This window comes from Actinia tenebrosa, unplaced genomic scaffold (assembly GCF_029948245.1).
Source record: "Actinia tenebrosa isolate PJP-AT-01 unplaced genomic scaffold, QUT_ActTen_1.0 PGA_scaffold0__85_contigs__length_37466705, whole genome shotgun sequence".
Classification (NCBI taxonomy): domain Eukaryota; kingdom Metazoa; phylum Cnidaria; class Anthozoa; order Actiniaria; family Actiniidae; genus Actinia; species Actinia tenebrosa.
The window spans coordinates 2832390-2854458 of record NW_028292569.1 but is presented as its reverse complement, the minus strand read 5'-3'; the positions used below and the strand labels follow the sequence as shown (position 1 = coordinate 2854458).

General features: G+C 31.3%; 1 protein-coding gene and 1 pseudogene across 1 annotated transcript; both read left to right on the top strand.

The window, feature by feature from the left end:
• Positions 1 to 13131: 13131 nt before the first annotated feature.
• Positions 13132 to 17628, top strand: LOC148913250 (uncharacterized). Its single transcript, XM_089026014.1, has 3 exons — positions 13132 to 13498; positions 16390 to 16452; positions 17567 to 17628. Exons 1-3 carry the CDS (start codon positions 13192 to 13194, stop codon positions 17626 to 17628), a joined length of 432 nt encoding a protein of 143 aa, XP_088882140.1. The 5' UTR covers positions 13132 to 13191.
• Positions 17629 to 18226: 598 nt separating this feature from the next.
• On the top strand, positions 18227 to 21280 carry LOC148913249 (uncharacterized; annotated as a pseudogene).
• The last annotated feature ends 789 nt before the right edge of the window (positions 21281 to 22069 follow it).

Sequence of the window (22069 nt, the reverse complement as noted above, 5' to 3'; positions counted from 1 at the left end):
CGGGTGTAAATATATTATATATTAAAAATTAGGGGCCGTTTTCAAATTAAATACAAGTATAATCGAAAGTATATAAAAGTCACGGCGGGATACACTCTACCGCCCCCACATCGTAGAGACAAATATAAGGTATTAATTTTATAATTACAATATGCTAGTCTTAAACTTGCACATTAACTAAACTTGTACGTATAGCACGATAACATGTACCATTTGTGATCGTGAATCGAGCTGCAAACAAACACCTAGCGTTCTGTCTAGTAAATAAATCTACATAAAGTTAACACGTAAAGATTAAAGCATAACAAAACATATTTTTCTGTCTGTTGTGTTAGTCAATTGTTATTATACAATCGAATGACGGCGCCAGCATGGGGGGTGCATCTTAAATCATTCAGATCTAAATTTTTTAAAAAAGTACATGCTTACGATGATGGATCTTAGCCATATCGGGATATTGGAAACCGCATCGTTGTGCGGCTGGTTTATTGTGTGTTAAAGCGTTATTACGCGTGACAATCGCATCATTGATGTATAAGTAGCTTTCCAAGAATTCCAATAAATCCGTACACGCAAAGAAGCAGCATATGATGTTCGAATTCAACGCAGTTGTTTAATTACAATGGTTTAAATGCTGTTTCAAACATTTAACTTTGCAGGTTCTGCTACTTGGAAGGGGTTATCGGAAGGTTCTTGTTACTTTGCCTTGGTCTAAAATCAGGTATTTTGCAGCGTTTCTTGTATATTTACAAGTATGATGCCGTGCAATAGATCGCTTAATAGTAAACATGATCTAATCTAATCGGGGGAGGGACGCTCCGACGCTTATTATACATTCAAAGTATACTAGCTATAAACTAATTGAGGAGCCTAAACAATGCCTCTTGGTTTTCTTTTTGTCGTATTCATCATATATGAGCACTCCCCTTTTACACAAGGACTGGTCTTTATCTTTCTATCTTCGCTTTTACGTTAAACACTGTTACTCCGACGAATGACTAGCGTCCGACAGTAGTAAGTTTTTTTCATCTTTCACGGTGTATAATTTACCCTTTTCATCAGGGTGAGTTATACATGCAGGTGATAGAAGAATCAAGAGAGAACTGGGTCAATCGCCTGCAACTTAATTAGGAGCAGAAGTGCAAAGATCAGGATGACTGTCATAAAAATTTGGGAATAACAGAGGGGATGAGCGAAGTTACCACAAGGGCGCTAGGACAGACGATTGGGTAAATTTAATATGTGTGTTTTGTTTCAGTTAGTGGGTCGTAATTTCTAATGTGAATTGATAGAATGTTGGTGTCTATATGGATCTCGAAGGTTTCACGTTATCGTTAAAGTAACGATCTCTTTCCAACACAACGGCACCGTGCTTGCGGGGGGGAATCAGCATGTACGGTATGCGAGGAGGCGAGTTGTTTACCGCTGCACTAGAAAAATCCGTGCAATGCACGCCGCTGTCCCGCGGTGGTATAGCGATGACGGGCCGGGAAGCAGGGAGGAGGGCAAGGTGTGACTGCGCGTGACAGAACCAAAAGAACCACGAACCACTCAGATCGAAAGAAGTGCTCACTTCTCATGATGGGGTAAAATTGTATAGGGTTATTTCCACGTTTCATTATGTTAATTTGTGAATTATTTTACAACATCCCCATACATTTCTTTAACTGACCCAACAGAAACTGAAACTTGGGCTACCTGAGAACTTCACACCCGCCTGGTTGGGGGTTTCTCGGCGAAATGTATCCAGTCCCCCGACGCACACCAATGGACGCTTTTGCGCAAATGTATGAAGGGCCGACGAAAACAAAAACATAATCCTGATACTATGATTTAGCTCTCTGCATAATGTTGAAGAAAAATACCGCAATATTTTTTGTTGTTATATTATAGTAATGTTATGCTATTGCCAATATATTTATTATTTTAATAAGGATATTCTGTGGTGAACTTTTCAGCCGTCTTTCTGTATGCTACGTAACTCATTGCCACACACATGGTTTCGTTTTGGCTACAATATCCTTCCCTAACGTTCGCTTCGTACTATGTGTTTTACATTCAAAACACAATCATATTTCCAAGAAACTTTGTTAGCTTCTTCAGGTCTATTATATTCTGCAAGAGGTACTGCGAGACCTGTTAATTTCCCATGGCCAAATCATTCACTCTACAGATTGTTTGCAAGTTGGTGTCAAGACGACAATTTTTCCATTTCCACGCTCATAACTTCTGTACCCAAACTGAGTACTAATACATGGATCCATCGAAAGAAGTTTACTTCAGTACATTCTTATTTTTCGACACAAGAGCTATATACCATGTTTTAAAAAAAACACTTCAGTAGTTTAGCATCTGATGGAAAACAGTAAGAAATCGAGTATAAATTTTCTAAGGGAGCCTTAAGTCTGGTCTGCTATCAATGATGAATTAATGAATACAATTTATGGCGATGCGGAAACGCGCATGCATACACATAGAAGCTCACCATCCTTTTTAGAATGTTTCTGCTCGTGATTTTCTTAATCATTTTCGCAAGTTCTAAACCTCAGTTTCAAGCTCAGTTTTCATATTTTTTCTTTTGAGCGTGATTTCCAAGAAATACTTAGGTCTTAATCGTAAGAGTGGTCTTTTATTCTCAATTGTCACAGATGTCACACTACTGGGACGGTCACTGCCTGGGTGTCGTTCAAAGGCAAGGGCCTGAAGCCGGATATACACAACATAGCCCATAATCACTTCGAAGCCATGATGTTTCGGCCCGCGTTAATCCTATTTGATTGTGTGGCATTGCCTGGAATAAAGAACTTTTGTGGTCTTGCTGTGGTATGATTTGGTCTCGTTTATTTGGAAAATGTAAAGGGTGTTTTAACATGTTCCCATTGCAATTATTGATTGGTATTAGGTCCAACAACTCTGACAGATAAATACACGCATTTTCCATTTATACTTTTATGGGCTATTGGGGGTTTTAGATCTATTTTTAGCTATTTTTATCGATTTTATTTAATGCTATTTTCGAATCCTATTTTAATCTACGTTATCTACTTTCTCTCTACTTGATTACTTTATCTACTTTATCTACTTTAGGGGGTCTACTTACTATCTAGACTTTATCTCTTGATCTACTGGAGCATCGTTTTATCGACTGTGAGTCGACTGATCTCTACTGTATCTACGTAGCTACTTTAAGCTACGTTATCTACTGTAGCTACATTTATATCTACTTATCTATCTACTTTCTCTACTTATCTCTACTTTATGCTACTTTATCCTACTTTTAGCTACATTGATCTTACTTGCACGGTATGCTCCTGTATCTACTTTAGCTACTTTGAGCTACTTTAGTCGTACGGGAGCGACTTGAGCTACGGACTGACTTTAAATCTACGTTATCTACGTTATAAGCTACTTTATCTACTTTATCTACTTTATCTAACTTTATTACTTATCTACTTTAGTTCTACTTTAATCTACTTTATCTCGTTTACTACTGATCGTACTGTTCGACTTTATCTACGTATCTACTTTATCTACTTTATCTACGGTATCCTACTTTATCGACTTTATCTACTTTATCTACTTTACTACTTTTATCTACGTTATCGCTTACTTTATCTAACTTTATCTACTTTATATCTTGCATACTTTATACTACGTTATCTACTTTATCTACTTTATCTATCTTTACTACTTTATCTCCTTATATCTACTTTTAATCTACACATTTATCACACGTTATCGACTTTATCTACTTTATCTACTTTATCACACTACTTTATCTACTTTAATCTACTTTATCTACTTTACATACGTTATCTAACTTGATTTCTACTTTAATCGACTATTAATCTACTGTTATCTACTTGATCTATCTGTAATCTACTTTATCTACTTTATCCTTACTTTATCTCACTTTATGCTACTTTAGCCACGTTTATCTAACTTTTATTCTACTTTATCACTTAATCGACTTTTCCTACGTTATCTTAATTTTATCTCTTTATCACGTGATCTCACTTTATCAGACTTTATCTCTTAACTTAGCTCTACTTATATCTACTTTATCTCCTTTATCTACTTTTATTCATACTTTATCTACTTTAATCTACTTTAGCTACATTTATCTACTTATTCTACGTGTATCTACCTTTAAATCTACTTTATCTACTCATATCTACTTTATCTACTTTTATCTCACTGATACACTACACTTATCTACTTTAATCTTACTTTATCTCCTTTAACATCTACTTTCATCATACTTTATCTCCTTATCTAACTTTTAATCTACTTTATTCTACTATTATCTACTTTATCTACTTTTATCTACTTTTATCTACGTTATCTACTTTATCTACGTTATCTACTTTAATCTACTTTATCTACTTTATCTACTTACACTACTGTTAAATCTACTTTATCTACTTTACATCGACTTTCATCTACTTTATCTACTTTATCTACTTTTCTATCTTTAATCTACTATTATCTACTTTATCTACTTTCTACTTGATCTACGTTATCTACTTTATCTACTTTATCTCTACATTTACTCTACCGTTATTCACTTTTATCCTACTTTATATCTACTTAATCTACTTACATCTATTATCTACTTTATCTACTTTATCTCCTTTATCTAACTTTATCTACTTAATCTACTGTATCCCTACCTTTTATCATAACTTTATCTACTGTGACTCCTACGTTATAAACTACTTTAGACATACTTTAGCTATACTCTTTATCTACTTTTTATCTACTATTTATCTAACTTTATCTACTTTTCTACTAATCTACTCATATCTATCTTTAACTACTTTAGGCGGGGTACGTTATCTACTATCGACTTTTATCAATCGACTTTATTCTACGTTATTCTACTGTTATCTATCTTTAATCTACTTTACTACTTTAGCTACTTAATCTACTTTACTCTCACTTTATTATCGACTATTTATCTACTTTATCTACTTCACTTTATCTACTTTATCTATCTTTATCTACTTTATCCTACTTTATCTACTTGAAATAATCTACGATATCTACTTTATCTAACTCATATCTACCTTTCATCCTACTTTATCTACTTTATCTCTCATTTAATCTACTTTACTATCTACATTTATCTACGATTTTCTACTTTATCACTACTTATATCGACTTATTCTACTTTATCTATCTATTTTTTTTACAATCTACTTTATCTACTTTACTAACTTTATTCTCTACTGTTAATCCGTTACTTCTCCACTACTTATCACTTTATCTACTTTTATCTACTTTTATCTACTTTATCTACTTTATCTACTTTTATCTACTTCTATCTCGTTTGTCTAACTTTATTCTACTTTATCTACTTTATCTACTTATCTACTTTATCTACTTTAAATCTACTTTCTCTACGTTATCTACTTTTTTCTACTTTATCTACTTTAATCTTTCCTACTTTATCTCGTGTATCGACTTTCTTCTAACGTTATCTACTTTATCTACTTTTATATCTACTTTATCTTACTTTTATATTCTACTTGTATCTACTGTTATAATTATCTACTTTATCTTACTAGTATTATACTACTACTTTAATCTAACTTTATCCTACTTTCATCCTAACTTTATTCTACTTTAACTACTTTCTCTACTTTATCTACTTCTACTTTTATCTACTTCTTTCTACTTTATCTACTTATATCTATCTAACTTTATCTAACTCTACTTTATCTACTTTATCTACTTATATCTAACTTTTATCTACTTTATCTACTTTAAATACTCTTTATCTACTTATCTAACTTTAATCTACTTTATCTACTTACTATCTCTTTATCCATACTTTATCTACTTATCTACTTAGCTATCTACTTATTACTTTACTCTACTTTCATTCTCACTTTATCTACTTTAATCTCTCTTTAAATTCTACTTTTAATCTACTTTAATCTACTTTATTCTACTTTTAGCTACTTTACATCTACTTTATATCTCTTTATCTACTTTTATCTATCTTTAATCTACTATATCTACTTTATCTACGTTATTTACTACTTTAACGAACTTTAATCTACTTATCTACTTTAATCTAACTTTATCTATCTTTATTCTACTTTATCTACTTTATATATCTACTTGTTATCTACTTTATCTTACTTTATCTACTTTATCTACTTATCTACTTTATCACTTTATCCTACTTCTCTACTTTATCTACTTTATCTAAACTTTCCTACTTTATCTACTAACTTTTATCTACTTTAATCTACTTTATCTACTTTAATCTAAACTTTTCTACAGTTATATCTACGTTATCTTTATTACTTTATCTACATAATCTACTTTATACTACTTTATCTACTTTATCTACTTTAATCTAAACTTTATCTACATTTAATCTTCGTTTCTACTTTAATCACAACTTTATCTACTTTAATCTCTTTATCTCACCTTTATCTACTTTATCTTACTTTATATCTACTTATCTACTTATCTACTTTATCTACTTTAAATCTACTTTATCTACTTTATTCTACTTTAATCTACTTTAATCTACTTTAATCTACTTTATCTACTTTATCTACTTATCTACTTTATCTCTTGAGCTACGTATATCTCCTTTATCTACTATTATCTACTTTATCTACTTTAATCTACTTTTATCTACTTATCTACTTTATCTACTTTATCTACTTTATCTCTTTAATACTACTTTATCTACTTTATCTACTTTATCTACTTTATCTACTTTATCTACTTTATCTACTTTATCTACTTTATCTACTTTATCTACTTTATCTACTTTATCTACTTTATCTAATTTATCTACTTTATCTACTTTATATACTTTATCTACTTATCTACTTTATCTACTTTATCTACTTTATCTACTTTATCTACTTTATCTACTTTATCTACTTTATCTACTTTATCTACTTTATCTACTTTATCTACTTTATCTACTTTATCTACTTTATCTACTTTATCTACTTTATCTATTTTATCGACGTTATCTATTTTATCTATTTTATCTATTTATATCTATTTTATCTATTTGTATCTATTTATCTATTTATCTTTTTATCTAGTTTATCTATTTTCTATTTATCTATTTTATCTAGTTTCATCTATTTTATCTATTTTATTCTATTTTATCTATTTTATCTATTTATCTATTTTATCTATTTTATCTATTTTATCTATTTTATCTATTTATCTATTTATCTATTTTATCTATTTTCTATTTATCTATTTTATCTATTTTATCTATTTTATCTATTTTATCTATTTTATCTATTTTATCTATTTTATCTATTTTATCTATTTTATCTATTTTATCTATTTTATCTATTTTATCTATTTTATCTATTTTATCTATTTTATCTATTTTATCTATTTTATCTATTTATCTATTTATCTATTTATCTATTTTATCTATTTATCTATTTTATCTATTTTATCTATTTTATCTATTTTATCTATTTTATCTATTTTATATATTTTATCTATTTTATATATTTTATATATTTTATATATTTTATATATTTTATATATTTTATATATATTATATATTTTATATATTTTATCTATTTTATCTATTTTATCTATTTATTATTTATCTATTTATCTATTTTATCTATTTATCTATTTTATCTATTTTATCTATTTATCTATTTTATCTATTTTAATCTATTTTATCTATTTTATCTATTTTATCTATTTTATCTATTTTCTATTTATCTATTTTATCTATTTTATCTATTTATCTATTTATCTATTTTATCTATTTTAATCTAGTTTATCTATTTTAATCTATTTTATCTATTTATCTATTTTATCTATTTTATCTATTTTATCTATTTATCTATTTATCTATTTTATCTATTTTATCTATTTTATCTATTTTTATCTATTTATCTATTTATCTATTTTATCTATTTATCTATTTTATCTATTTTATCTATTTTATCTATTTTATCTATTTTATCTATTTTATCTATTTTATATATTTTATATATTTTATATATTTTATATATTTTATATATTTTATATATTTTATATATTTTATATATTTTATATATTTTATCTATTTTATCTATTTATTACTCTATTTTATCTAGTTTATCTATTTTATCTATTTTATCTATTTATCTATTTTATCTATTTTATCTATTTTATCTATTTTATCTATTTTATCTATTTTATCTATTTTATCTATTTTATTTTTATTATATATATATATATATATATATATATTTATATACACCGAATCCCTAAAACTTTGACAATTTAGCGATATATATACATATATAGGTATCTCCTTTTTCCTATTGTCTTTCCTTAAAAATCCAGTTAAGACAATAGAAAAAAGGGGGATACACATATATGTATATATATCGTCCTAGTGTCAAAGTTTTAGCGATTCGGTATATATATATATATATGTATGTATGTATAAGTATGTTTATTATATGACAAGGTAATTTCACGCGCTATGATTGGTCAATTTGCGGTCCATAACTTACGGTACGGACCGAAAAATGAAATGGTTCACTGAGTGTACGTACTTATGATCTTTTAAAACATTCAAATGTTTATCAAAAAAATATATTTCTGGATGAAAATCGTCGGGAAACCTTCAATAAATAATTAAAGATAACTGAAAGTCACTGGCATTTAATGTAAAACTTATCAAACAAGCGACAACTCTTTCATACAAGCGAAACTCTTTCGATCAAGGCTCTACACGGCACTAGTTGAGCGCCGATTTTGTACGACTAGAAAAAACTAGAAAAACTAACTATGCTAAAGCTAAAACTAAGCCAAACTACGAACTTAAAGGGTGGTGAACAGCGGCTAATTCAGTAAATGAAATAAAGATAGGTTTACAAGTAGAATTAGCGTAAATTTGTTATTTCAGTGAGCTAACAACGTCCAGTTTGAACTTATCTGAATCGATCGGGTGAAGAAGCCAGTAGTTTCTTTGGTAAACGTTTTAAGCAGTTTTCTAGGCTCATCCATCTTGAAATATTTCCATATTTCAGTAATATTTCACCCCCAATTGAATTTGAATACATTTTTAGACTGGAGAGTTGGCAGTACCTTTTTTAATTGAGTCGAAAGTGTGCCGTCTTCATGACTTCAGCCATTGTGCATATATGGCGGCCTGCTTCAAACAGTGAAAAAGTTGAAAATTGATGAAAACTAGCCATGTTCAGCCAGCCGTAATTTTCCAAAGCTTCTCATTCATTTCTGGAGACAGTTTTTGAGTTTTTTCCTCAATAAAAGGCAGGAAAACAAGCGGAAGGCTGTAGTATTTTTCATCTTGGTTGTGAATAGCTTGAAGTTTGAAGTACGACAGTTTTCTTCTCAATCTCATGTTGAGTTGTTGAGGTCTTCTTTTGATGCCTTTTTTGCTTTGCATTTACATGTTTTGCAAAAGAAAGCCTCAATTTAGTTAACTAGTATTTCATAAAACTTTAAGCTATTGCTAAATTCTTTCAAAGTAAACTAAAACTTCTCTTTTTGAGCGACTCAAACATACGTGACTTGTAGCACGCACAGAAAGCCCTTCCAATGCAGTTCTCGTTTGACATGCGCTGTTAACTTTACTTTTTGTTGCTTCGCCTCTTTTTAATCTCAATGCCTTGTCATATAATAAATATCTTATTAACCTCGTTTGCTCGGTCCGTACCGTAAGTTATGGATCCTCGTTTTTTCCACTTATTTATGGCCCAAGCGCGTAGCGCTTGGGCCATAAAGCAGTGGAAAAAACTCGGTCCATAACTTAAGGTACGGACCTCGCATTCGGTTAATGAGAGCTATATATATATATATATAGATATATACACCGAATCCCTAAAACTTTGACAATTTAGCGATATATATACATATATGTGTAACCCCCTTTTTTCTATTGTCATACCTGGATTTTCAAGGAGAGACAATAGGAAAAAGGGGATACATATATATGTATATATATCGCTAAATTGTCAAAGTTTTAGGGATTCGGTATATATATATATATATATATATATATATATATATAATTCAGTGTAGTGTAGTGAGTGTATAGTAGTTTAGTTTAATAAGCTTAGTTTATTCTATGATATAATTTTTAATTAATTAGTGGTATAATGTAATTTCTCTTGAAGGATTTACCGTTGATAAATAAAGTTATCTATCTATCTATCTATAAATTAAACCGCTATGCACTACAACCCTGGCATTCCCTCCCTCTGCCTTTAAGAACTGAAGATAACTAAATTTCCATTGCAACAGAAAACACTACACTGTAAAGAGGAAGGAGTGCGCACGTGAAGCTATGTCTATGAATGAGTACTTCGAAAAACAGCAGATTATGTATAGTTATTATTGTTTCAAGAAGGTGGAATTTCAAGGGTTTCATTGTTCCTGTATATTAGCCAAAACGAAGAGCTCTTCCTTTTTAATAAAAGTGGAGAGAAAAAGCGTTAAAACTTGCTTTACTCAAAATATAAGTACATTATTCACTTTTTTCACATTTTGACGGTTTTCAGGGTTAGCCTCGTATCGGTGTTTGAATATTCACAAATACCAACAGGAAAGTAAATAATGCACAACTTCAACAATACAAACACTTTGAAACTCGATGGACCTTGACTGGAACACGTGAATATACCGCACAAACTCGAGGCTAATCCTATGCAAATGAGTCTGTAATCAAGAAACACAGCGGTAATTTGGAATTCGAAAGGGGTCTATTCAAGCAGAAGGAAAGAATAAAAGGCGATGGCGTCCTTGAGATTTCAGTACCTTTTCATCTTCTTGCTTTAAACCTTATTCGAAATCGTTGAGCAAGGTAAAGAATGTCTTTAATTTTTAATAGTTTTTGTCCAAATGATCTGAAAAACAAATAACCTGTTGAAAGTAGTCATAGTTGACTGACTGATGTACACAATGCAGTTTGGGTGTTATCGATATCCTTTATCGTCTACAAAGCTCCGTAGCAATAGGTTTAGTTTTTCGCCAAAACGGTTTGGAATTAGGTCAATTTTTTGTTACGTTATCGTCCAGAATTTATTCTTACCTCAGCTATTCTCTGCACACAAATTTTCAAAATGGATAGACCTATATATAAAATGTCTTTAGAAAATATAAAGAGCCTTCTTACTAGTGTTTTTCTTCAATTCTTCGTTTTCCTACCCTTTGAAGCATGCGTATATAAAATTATATCAGCATCAGTCAATGTCGTTTTATAAGACGGGTTTACGTGTCCTTGTATATAGATTGACTGAACAACACGAACACGATTCACAAAGGGTCGGTTGAATTCAGCAGTAGGTGTACGTAATGTCCGCTATTTTGGATTTAGAAACAAATAGTAGTTTATGAAATCGGCTCTTTTTATTACTAAATTATAAGAAAGGGTCTAAGTTTTTGTTTCCAGCATATGTATGCATCTTTTCAGATGGTTTTCATGTAGTGCGTTTTTTAATCAAGATGATATGAGAAACAGAAAAATGCTTACTTTCACATTCAAATTTGAAAGAAAATGCAATTGATTTTATAATTTTTGATTTTCCGTTCCGAATGAGTCAATAGAGAGGTTAAGCTTCTCGTTCCAGCAAACGTGGAACGTCAGTTGACCATTAATTCTTTTTTTTAAATTAGTGAAGAGGAATCGCAATGATCTCCAAGTAGTAGATAAAAATAAGAATATGTGTATTTGTCGGGAAGGTTTGCAAAAAGTTAAGTGAATTGTAGGGAAACGATGAAAACGTGGTCACGTTTGCCGTTTGCGGGAAGAAAAAACGTGAATCTTAATCTGCCTAGTCTCTTCTTTTTCACGGTAATCCTTTTCCTTTAGTAAGAAAACTAGTTGTAAAAGAAAACGTTTCGCTGTCATCTTGACAACATCATCAGGTGATCATGATGTTGTCGAGATAACAGCGAAACGTTGTCTTTTACAACTAGATTTCTTACTAAATTGTATACCTAAAAGTACCTTTATCAATTCCATTTCCTTTCCTGAAAATATTTTTGCTTTTGAGGACGTTGAAATGCTAGAATAGATTAAAATGGTCTCCCTGGCTTCTGTCGTGTCCTTTAAACATTCTTGGAAGTGCTTAGATCAGAGTTATAAAATTGAAAAGTGTTAAATATTAGTTCGGCAACTAGCTAGTAGCGGTGCTTTGAATACGAACATATTAGCTTTGTGCCTGCATTATAAGCTTTATACTACGTTAATGAATTTGCTACCTTCCTTATGTTTCGTAATCTTCGGATTTAATTCATATAATACACTTATTATTGCAGACAGCAGCTCAATGATTAACAAATAAAATACATTTACTGTGTTTGCACAGGCTTTTGCATTAGCTTGTGCAAACACAATAAATGTATTTTATTTGTTTTATAAAATTATTTTCTTCAAAAACAAATGAAATAACGAAACACGATTGAATAAAACAGAAGAATTTAATTCAAAGTTTTAAATACAAATTCTCTTTACATACTTGTGCATTTGCAATAACCAATGAGATTGCGCGAAGGAAGACGCTTAACCAATCAAATTGCGATTTTGATACACGCCTCCAAAAATGTAATTCAAGTTGAAAATTTTTTATTTCAAAGCGAAAAGAAGCCAAACTTTAGCGACTTTCTCCCTTGAGAAAGAGCCTTTTACAAGCAGATCTAGATAAAATAATAATTCAAAAGCTTAACCAATGGCTTTAGTCATTCTAGACTGAAAAGAAAACACTATTTTGAGAGCTAGAACTCGCTAAATTCAAGCTTGATTTCCATCGGTGTTGTTGAAAGAGTTCGTCGAGATTCTCCGAGTTCAGGCTGGCAAATCTGGATTTTTGCTTTTTTGCTGGAGGCTCTTCTGGTGGTTCTACTATTTCAGAAATCAGCCATATTCTTCTATAGTAATTTTACTGGAGTTATGACTACAGCTTGTATTTGTATTTGTGTACAAACAAAACTCAAATTTTCCCACCGGTGTCGAAGCGCATCACAACTGTGTTTGCACAGGGCAATGCAAACACGGCTCTCGGCCAATCACAGCACGCGTACTATCTGAATTTTTTTATAATACCATATAATAGCAAACATATATATTAATGCCTTATAATTTTCTTCTTGTTTGACAAAGTATACTCCATAAAGGGTCCAACACATATCAGATGTTCCATTGGAGAAGATGCCTTGTTTATGTGGAATACGATGGATCAAAAAGAAATCCTTTCTGCCAGCTGGGGAATAAGAAAGGGCACCATCCCTGATCCTCAGTTTATCACTGTTAATGGATATAATGGAAAAGTGCACCTTAACGAAGATATTGATGCGGCATTGAAAAAGAGAGTAGAATTTATTGGAAACTTGACAATAGGTCGTGCTTGGTTCGTGTTGAAGAACCTTACTGTCAGTGATGCTAAAGAATACATTGCAAGCATCAGTGACGATGTATCTAGAGTTCTACCATATTATGTGCACCTAATGGTTGCAGAGAAAGGAAAAGGTAAGCCATACACTCTTTTGGGAGTAACATAACTTATTTATTTCATATAAACTTTTGATTCCTAACTTCTAATTTCCTAATCCACATAGACCGTATTCTCTTTTAGGAAAATAATACGATATATATATTATGCACATTTATTGTGAAGTGTTATCGTCAGGTTGAGTGTTGTATAGAATAGAATGGAATGGAATGGAGTAGAATAGAATAGAATAGAATAGAATAGAATAGAATAGAATAGAATAGAATAGAATAGAATAGAATAGAATAGAATAGAATAGAATAGAATAGAATTAGAATAGAATAGAATAGAATAGATAGAATAGAATAGATAGAATAGAATAGAATAGACTAGAATAGAATAGAATAGAATAGAATAGAATAGAATAGAATAGCATAGAATAGAATAGAATAGAATAGAATAGAATAGAATAGAATAGAATAGAATAGAATAGAATAGAATAGAATAGATAGAATAGAATAGAATAGAATAGAATAGAATAGAATAGAATAGAATAGATAGAATAGAATAGAATAGAATAGAATAGAATAGAATAGATAGAATAGAATAGAATAAATAGAATAGAATAAATAGAATAGAATAGAATAGAATAGAATAGAATAGAATAGAATAGAATAGAATAGAATAGAATAGAATAGAATAGAATAGAATAGAATAGAATAGATAGAATAGAATAGAATAGAATAGAATAGAATAGAATAGAATAGAATAGAATAGAATAGAATAGAATAGAATAGAATAGAATAGAATAGAATAGAATAGAATAGAATAGAATAGAATAGAATAGAATAGAATAGAATAGAATAGAATAGAATAGAATAGAATAGAATAGAACTTTATTTGTGCCCTCTGATTTGCAAATTAATTGTTAAATATTTTGATGATTACAATAAAAAATTGAGGAACCACTTGCTACCAAAAAATAGCAGTGCTAATCAAATTAGGTAGCAAATTGGTCATTTGGTACTGTTTGATAATTGTTACAAGAATAAGTATAGAAATAGGAAAATCCAAAAACAAATGTAATTAGATTGGAGTAAAAATAATAATAATAATAAAGAAAGAGAAAACCATAAAGGAAAAGAAGGAAGAAACCATGGGCGAAAAGTAAAGTGCATCAGAGTAACTAGTAAGTTTTTAAAATTTGATCTATTATTACTTTTTTTTAAACTTGAACGTTTAGTTCTTTTTAATTCATCTTTGATCTTGTTCCAAGTAATGGCACCGACGTAACGGATATTAAATTTGCCATAATTAGTTATTATTTTGGAAATATAGGAAGAGTCTTGAAGCTAATCGTGTTCTGTAGGTATGTATTTTACTTAATGGTATGAAGAAGTCATGAAAAACTGATGGCAGAGTGTTTGAGTGAAAATCATACATAAATATACAATTATTCAAATAAATTATATCATTGAGTTTAATTATTCCCAGAGATTGAAAAAGTGGACTTGAAGGAGCTCTGAAGTCAGAAAAGGTCATTGTTCTTAGGACTTTCTTTTGAAGTGTAATAAGAGAAGACTAGATGGATAGGTGTTTCCCCATGTTATAACAGTATAAGTCAAGTGGGGATAAATTAAAGTATGATATAGTTGTTTGAGTATGGTTATAGGTGTATAATGGCGAATTTTGCATAGTATACCGATAGTACGCTTTAATTTCATGACAATATGTTGAATATGATTTTTCCAAGAAAGATGAGAGTCTATAAATACACCTAGATAGCTGATGCACTTTACTTGTTTCACCAGTTTTTGATCAATAAACTGCTTGGTAGTGTGCTTAATACTCTTCTTTTGGCAAGAAAGAATATTGTTAGTGGTGACTGACCTTTGGACAACCTGAGCTGGACTAAGTCATTTCAAAGACTTTCTCTAGTTCAAGTCTTCCTTAAGACTACACTCACCTGGATGATCACTGACTTCACAACAACGTCTGGGTTCAATGTTATGAAGCAAAATATAGTCTTTGTAGTATTTCGACAACAATACGATATGTTGGTTATATTGTTAGACATATTCATAACTTTGTTCTTAAAAAATAATTGATAGATAGTTTATTATACTACAGATGGTTATGGGCGCGCCGGGCCATCGATATCAGATGGCTTTTTGAATGTCAATAATTATTTACCATATTCTTAGTCACAAACTAATCCAACGCTGTCTTTTTTAATTAAAACCTAGCCCCAAGTAGTGACCTTATCTAACCACGAAATGTTAATAGGAAATCAGGTTAGCTATTTATAGACGAACCTAGACAGCTTTTAACACACACTGAATCGACTTATTATTGAGGAATTAATTCATACAAATCAAGCAGATCTCGCAAATCTTTAATGAATAAAGACAATCGTAAGTCGATCCTGAATATAGCATAAGGTTTAAGCACTTGGTATTTTTGTTATTCATCATTCTTCCATTTTTCCTTAAGTTATTAAAGTTATAGAATTATTTACTTACATATTCTCTCTGTTCCACCTTATGAACCAACCAACCAATTATAAACCAACCTTCAAGTCAACAAAGCAACCAATCACTATTTGGTCATACCACTACCACTACAACAACAAATGAGGCAAACAGAATAACTGAAACTAAAAAAATAAAATTATGCTGCACATTCTTACAGTGCTCATGGGTATACCGCTGACCACTTTCGTGAAGAGCAGCCATTTTTCCCGTAACTCAATATCTCGTATATATTCAAGTACACATATGTCGAAAATATGAATCAAAACTTGCAGATATAAAGAAACGAAAAAAAAAAAAAAAAAAAGTCCCCCATCTTGATTTACGCCCAGACAACTGGAAAAAACTACAAGGATCCCGCGCGATATTGTTTTAATTATTACGTTTTCCCTCGACAGAAAAGACAACAGAAGAGCCTTCTCCAACCCCAGAAACTACAGCTGCTGCTCCGAACATTACACGTAAGGCTTTGATAGCTTCAGCATACATAAAATTCTAGAATACCGATATACAGTTATAATATGCATATATTATAGCATCGCGATTCACTCTCAATAGTCTCTTATATTTTTAAGACGACAATATTTCATGGTATTGTCGTTTCAAACTTAAGGGTTCTCATTGGCTAAAGCGCGACGAAAAGGAAGGCTTGAGCTTGAGCTTGAGCTTGAGCTTGAGCTTGAGCTTGAGCTTGAGCTTGAGCTTGAGCTTGAGCTTGAGCTTGAGCTTGAGCTTGAGCTTGAGCTTGAGCTTGAGCTTGAGCTTGAGCTTGAGCTTGAGCTTGAGCTTGAGCTTGAGCTTGAAGAGAGCGCGTCAAATTTTTACGCTTGTTGCTTGCGCCATAGCGCGCGCTCGTAAGGAGAATTTCGCTTGTGATCAAAGAAAATCGGTCATCAGTTTTTTTTTCTTTTTCGTATGTTAAATTCTTTAGAATCGCGATACAAAACTAATTACGATTTTGAAACGACAATAGCACGAAATATTGACGGCGTTGGAAGAAAATATATTCGGTATTGGGCGGAGTCGCGAACTCCCCACTAGCCGTCAATGTTTCGTGCTATTGTCGTCTCAAAATCGTAATTAGTTCATAATATTCATTTCAGCACTACATGCAAGCGTATTTAAAATACCTATAGTTGTCTTGTTTAAAAAGTTCTTTTTCTAAATGATTAATTCTTAATATTGTCATCTTATATCATTTTAATGTGCATAACTTTCTTCTTTTTTTATCTTAGTCCTTAATTTGTACCTTTATAATATTTTACTCTTCTTTAATTTATTCCAGATACCTTTCCTAAAATAGTGTTTTTGCATCAGTTTCTTAATTTTGTTAGTTTTGCATAAATAATTTAACAATAGATTGTTAAACCTTTTTTGGCAGGCTGGAGTCAATCGCGACTATACGGTAGAAAGGAGAGAGAGAGAAAGAGAGAGAGAGAGAAAGAGAGAGCTAATTATCACCAAAGTACGTCGCATGTCAATGACATCACTCGGCTGTGTATAAGGAATCAACAGTCTGAATAAACGCACATTATAAATGTGTACCTTATTTTATTTCTTTTATTATTGATATAGGAGCACCAACAACTAAAACAACTACATTTTCGAACATTACAAGTAAGTTCAATAATAAGTAATCACGTTATATTGATATATAGCAGCATTTGAATTTATAACGTTTAACTTGCAGGAATATAATTTTTTTTTTTAAATACCAGTTATTAATCTGCACATTCATATTTATACTCTTATGTTTACTCTCTGTATTCCTGAAAAAAAATAGCATTGAATAATTGCTCTGAAATGGACTGTCAATATTACGTACAGATCGATCACACATTTTATTTGAGTGGAGATAATGTTATGAGGCAGCTTTGGTAGTAGGATATAATTGTATATGGTTTTTGAAAGATATATTGATAACTCAAAATTTGAATTCACCTTTGTCTGCTGCTAGAAAAATGAGCTAAGATGAGCTAACCATTCGAGTAGAATGTTATACCATGGCGAAAAATTCGCTACAACATGGCCGATGAGCATGCGCAGTAGAGTGCTTAAAAGTCAAAGAAAGAACAACAAAATTTAATTGAAAACCTTCGAGAATCCCGAGTTTTTTCCTCCTAGCATTTATTGTGAGAAATATTTACATTTTGCACATATCCAATATTTTTTTCCTAACAATTATCGATAATGTCATTACATTTTTGAAAGGAAAAAATATCGTCATATCGGTTCCAATTACTTTCAAAGATTTAGCCGTTAAAACATAGAGTGAATAGACAAATTAAATGGCCGACATGCTGTTTTACTGATTTTCGCACGAAAATCCAGCTTTCTAATAATGTAAATGAAGAATATATAGGTTTTGCACATATCCAGGTTTGAAGTTCATCATGTAAACAATGTTTTTAAACCAAAATTATAAGCAAAAAAATTCGTTTTACCGGTTCCAAAATCAGCCAAACATGAGGTAGAATAGAAATTTTGAATCTTCTTCTGCTTATATTCCTAATGACGCGCGGTATTCTTATACAATTAGAGCGAATTTCGAAGAGAATATCTGAAAAACTATCGATTCTTCGTCTGCCATTTTGTATCCCATCATTCAATATATCATCTAAGTCCCAGGTTATCACTGACTAATTTCATAGAGGAGGACTGAGAGCCTGTGGATCGTATTTTGGCGGTAAAATCATCTGTCAATCGATCAGCTGTTTACTAGTTTTTCAAAATGTCGGACGTGTTTGCACATTACCATCGGCTCCGTTTGAATAAAGATCTCTCAAACGTTGAGTTGTCTTCTTCTGAATTTCATTATGCTTATAGTAGGGGAAACGATAAAGTAATTTTTGCAGTGAAAATACCTTTTCCACTACTGAAATTATGGCACGAAATTGTACAAGAAGATCGGTACAATGCAAAGGTAAATTTTGTTGATTTACTAGAATGGAGTGTGCCAGGTAATGCGTTTGTTTTTATTTCTGAAGAAAAAGTAAGAAATAGAATAAACGATAACATCAGAAAAATAGCAGGATCAGTAGTTCAAGAATATAGGAAGACTAAAGGTAGAGCTAGGAAGCAACTGAATGATAGAAGCAGAAATTTTCATATTCGAGAAGGCGAAATTAAAACCGTAGATCAGTGGAACGAGGAGCTAGGTACTCTAAGGAATGAAGTGGAGGAATGGAGAAAAAGGTATGATGATATTGAAAAGGCAAAGAAAGATATGTTTGATTGTCTTGTGCAAGAAATAGCAAATAGAGATAGGCAAATTCAACATCTTCAGGAGTCCAATGCTGAGCTACAAAGCTACATTTCTGTACTAGAAAATGAAAACGAATTTCAAGGCAAACCTCTATCATCGACAAAAAATAAGAGCAGAACACTGAACTGTTTTCTAAATAGAGCAAAAACAGCACTTTGGTTTTCCAATTCTTTTGGCCTAGACATACAGGCTTTACTAATTAAGGATCAAGAATCAGGAGATACCCATATGCTAGATTTAAATGGTAGTCAGAAGGGAAAAAAATTATAACAACTTGACCAATGAAGAAAAGTCCAAAGTTGAGCAGGTTTTATATCTACTTGACAAGTTTTGTGTTGGTGACAAATTTTATCATGAATTTTCTTTTATTTGTGAGGGACTTCCCAAATCTTATTTAATCAAACAGTGCAGGTCCAACCTTAATGACATGTGCCATTTATCTTCACTTCCTGGCCCATACCATGGTTCTAAAGTAAACTCTCTAACTGACCTACTCAAAGTACAGGTAACAGATTTCTTTAAAAATGCAAGGGACTTTTCTGTAGCCAATGATAAGATCAAAATCAAGGTAAATGGTGATGGTGCTCGTATGACCAGGAATAGTAATTATATAATTCTCTCATTTTCTTTGCTGCAATCGGGACAAGATGTAATGTCTGCTAAGGGAAACAGGACCATTGCCATTGTCGATGCACCTGAAAATTATGAAGTTCTAAGGGATGCCTTCCAATCAATTTTTCAAGAAATCAATGATTTGATACAGAGTGGTTCTATAGAAGTTAATGGACAACACCTGAACACTGAATTTTTCTTGGGAGGTGATTACAAATTTATTTTGCTAATGCTTGGATTAAAATCTGCCACAGCTGACTATGCCTGTGCCTGGTGTAAGATTCCCAAAGAAGATAGATGGAAAGTAGACACTGATTTCTCCAATTTTAATAAGCTTCCTCTATGCAGAACTCTCAAAGAAATACTTACCTTGTACAAAAACCATCCCAGCAAGAAAAATAACTACAACTATGGGTGCGAACGAGAACCACTTATTAAGATTCAACTAGACCATGTAGTCGTAGATGAGCTTCATCTTATGTTAAGAGTAACAGATATTTTGCTAGAGAATGTGATAGATGCTGCACTAGATTGGGACAAAATTATTGAAGTGAATAGAGCTAGGGGACAAGAGAGGGGAGTTCAGCTAAAGAAAACTGTGGAGCATATTAAGTCACTAGGAATTTCTTTTTGATGTGTGGGAAGAAAAAAATGCAGATGGGAGGGCAAGTGGAAGATATAAGTGGACCAGTCTTACAGGAGATGACAAAAAGAAACTTCTTAAAGAATTTCCAAAAAAAGAAGGAACTCTAGAACTTTTTCAGTGTCAAGACCTGGGACAAAAGGTTATAGAGATATGGAATAACTTTGGTGAGCTCTATGCCATTATCAACACTTGGTCACCAGAACAAGATCCATCTATCTTCCATCTTAAAGCTGTAGCTTGGGTGAAGTTGTTTGTTTCCCTGAATGGAAAAATGAAGGGGTATGAGAGGAGAAGGGTAACACCTTATATGCATATCTTAGTAGCTCATGTACCATATTTTCTTCAAATGTACAAGTCATTGAAAGTTTTTACAGGACAGGGAGTGGAGAAAAACAATGATGTTGCTAGATCTGTATTCCTAAGAAAATCAAACAAGTGGGACTCAACAGCAGATATCTTAAGAGTGGAAAGTAGGCAATGGAGTCTAAGGGATAATGAAAGGAAAAGAAGAAAATATGAGAAAAAGAATGCTGTTTACTGGGAAGAGGGAATAAAAAAGAAAACAAAGAGACAATTTTATCTCAAAGAGAAATGCAAATGACTGGCATACTGAAATACTAAAAATATTATAGTTTTTTAATTACCCAGATGTTTTAATTTCATGCCATTGACTCATATTGTATATATTCAATTGCAATATACTTTAAGTAGCTTTTCTATATACAATTTCATTCACATAGTGTTACTATTTTATTACTATGTTCATGGCACTCTAATAGCTACTTTTTTTCAAATTAATTGCTTTAAAATTTAAAAATTAGCCTGTTTGCTTACAAAAGTTCAAAGAAGTACAATGTAAATTATCTTTACAATTTGCACTATTTTATCTTCTATTGACAAATACAAAATTTTAAATTGTTAGCTTTTGCTTGACAATGGATTTTATCTACAAAAATCAAGTAATAGCAGACATAAAATGCAATGCATATTGAATAAAATACACTAGCTAGCCCATTTGACACTCATTATACTGACAATTCACATAGATGACACAGTCATTCAACTGTTTGGGGAAAAAACAATGAGTTAGAGTGTCTTTTTAGAAGCTGATAAATAACTTTTCATGTCTTTTACAAATGATACTTTCAAGTAATTTGTTTATATTTAAATGTTTTCCCTAATGTAAACAATTTAAATACAGGAGAAAGGCTTACGAAAAAAATCAATTTTCAGCTTTTCTATTGGCATTCTGGGTTGTTTTACTAATTTCCTATTTTGAAAAACAGTTACACTTGGTGATAAAGAAAGAACTAGTCCCACCTTCATTGGAAATTGAATAATGACTCCATCCCCATTGCTATCTAAACACTGATCCCAATCATTGAAAAAATGACAACATTGAAAATCCTCCTTTTCTAGCATAAATGCTTTGTCATCCCTAGATACAGTTCCCTTACCCCCAAATAAAAACCGAAAACAATCATGGTCAAAACAAAAGGAAACTGGAGCCCTTGATTTGCTTTTTAGCTTAGCAGTTATGTTATGTAAGCAAGCA

Bases quoted from the DNA above. Each gene is read 5' to 3' on its own strand.
- LOC148913250 (XM_089026014.1), top strand. From the start codon at position 13,192: ATGTGGAATACGATGGATCAAAAAGAAATCCTTTCTGCCAGCTGGGGA. The intron at 13,499-16,389 runs GTAAGCCATACA...TTCCCTCGACAG, and splicing joins GGTTGCAGAGAAAGGAAAAG to AAAAGACAACAGAAGAGCCT. The intron at 16,453-17,566 runs GTAAGGCTTTGA...TTATTGATATAG, and splicing joins TGCTGCTCCGAACATTACAC to GAGCACCAACAACTAAAACA.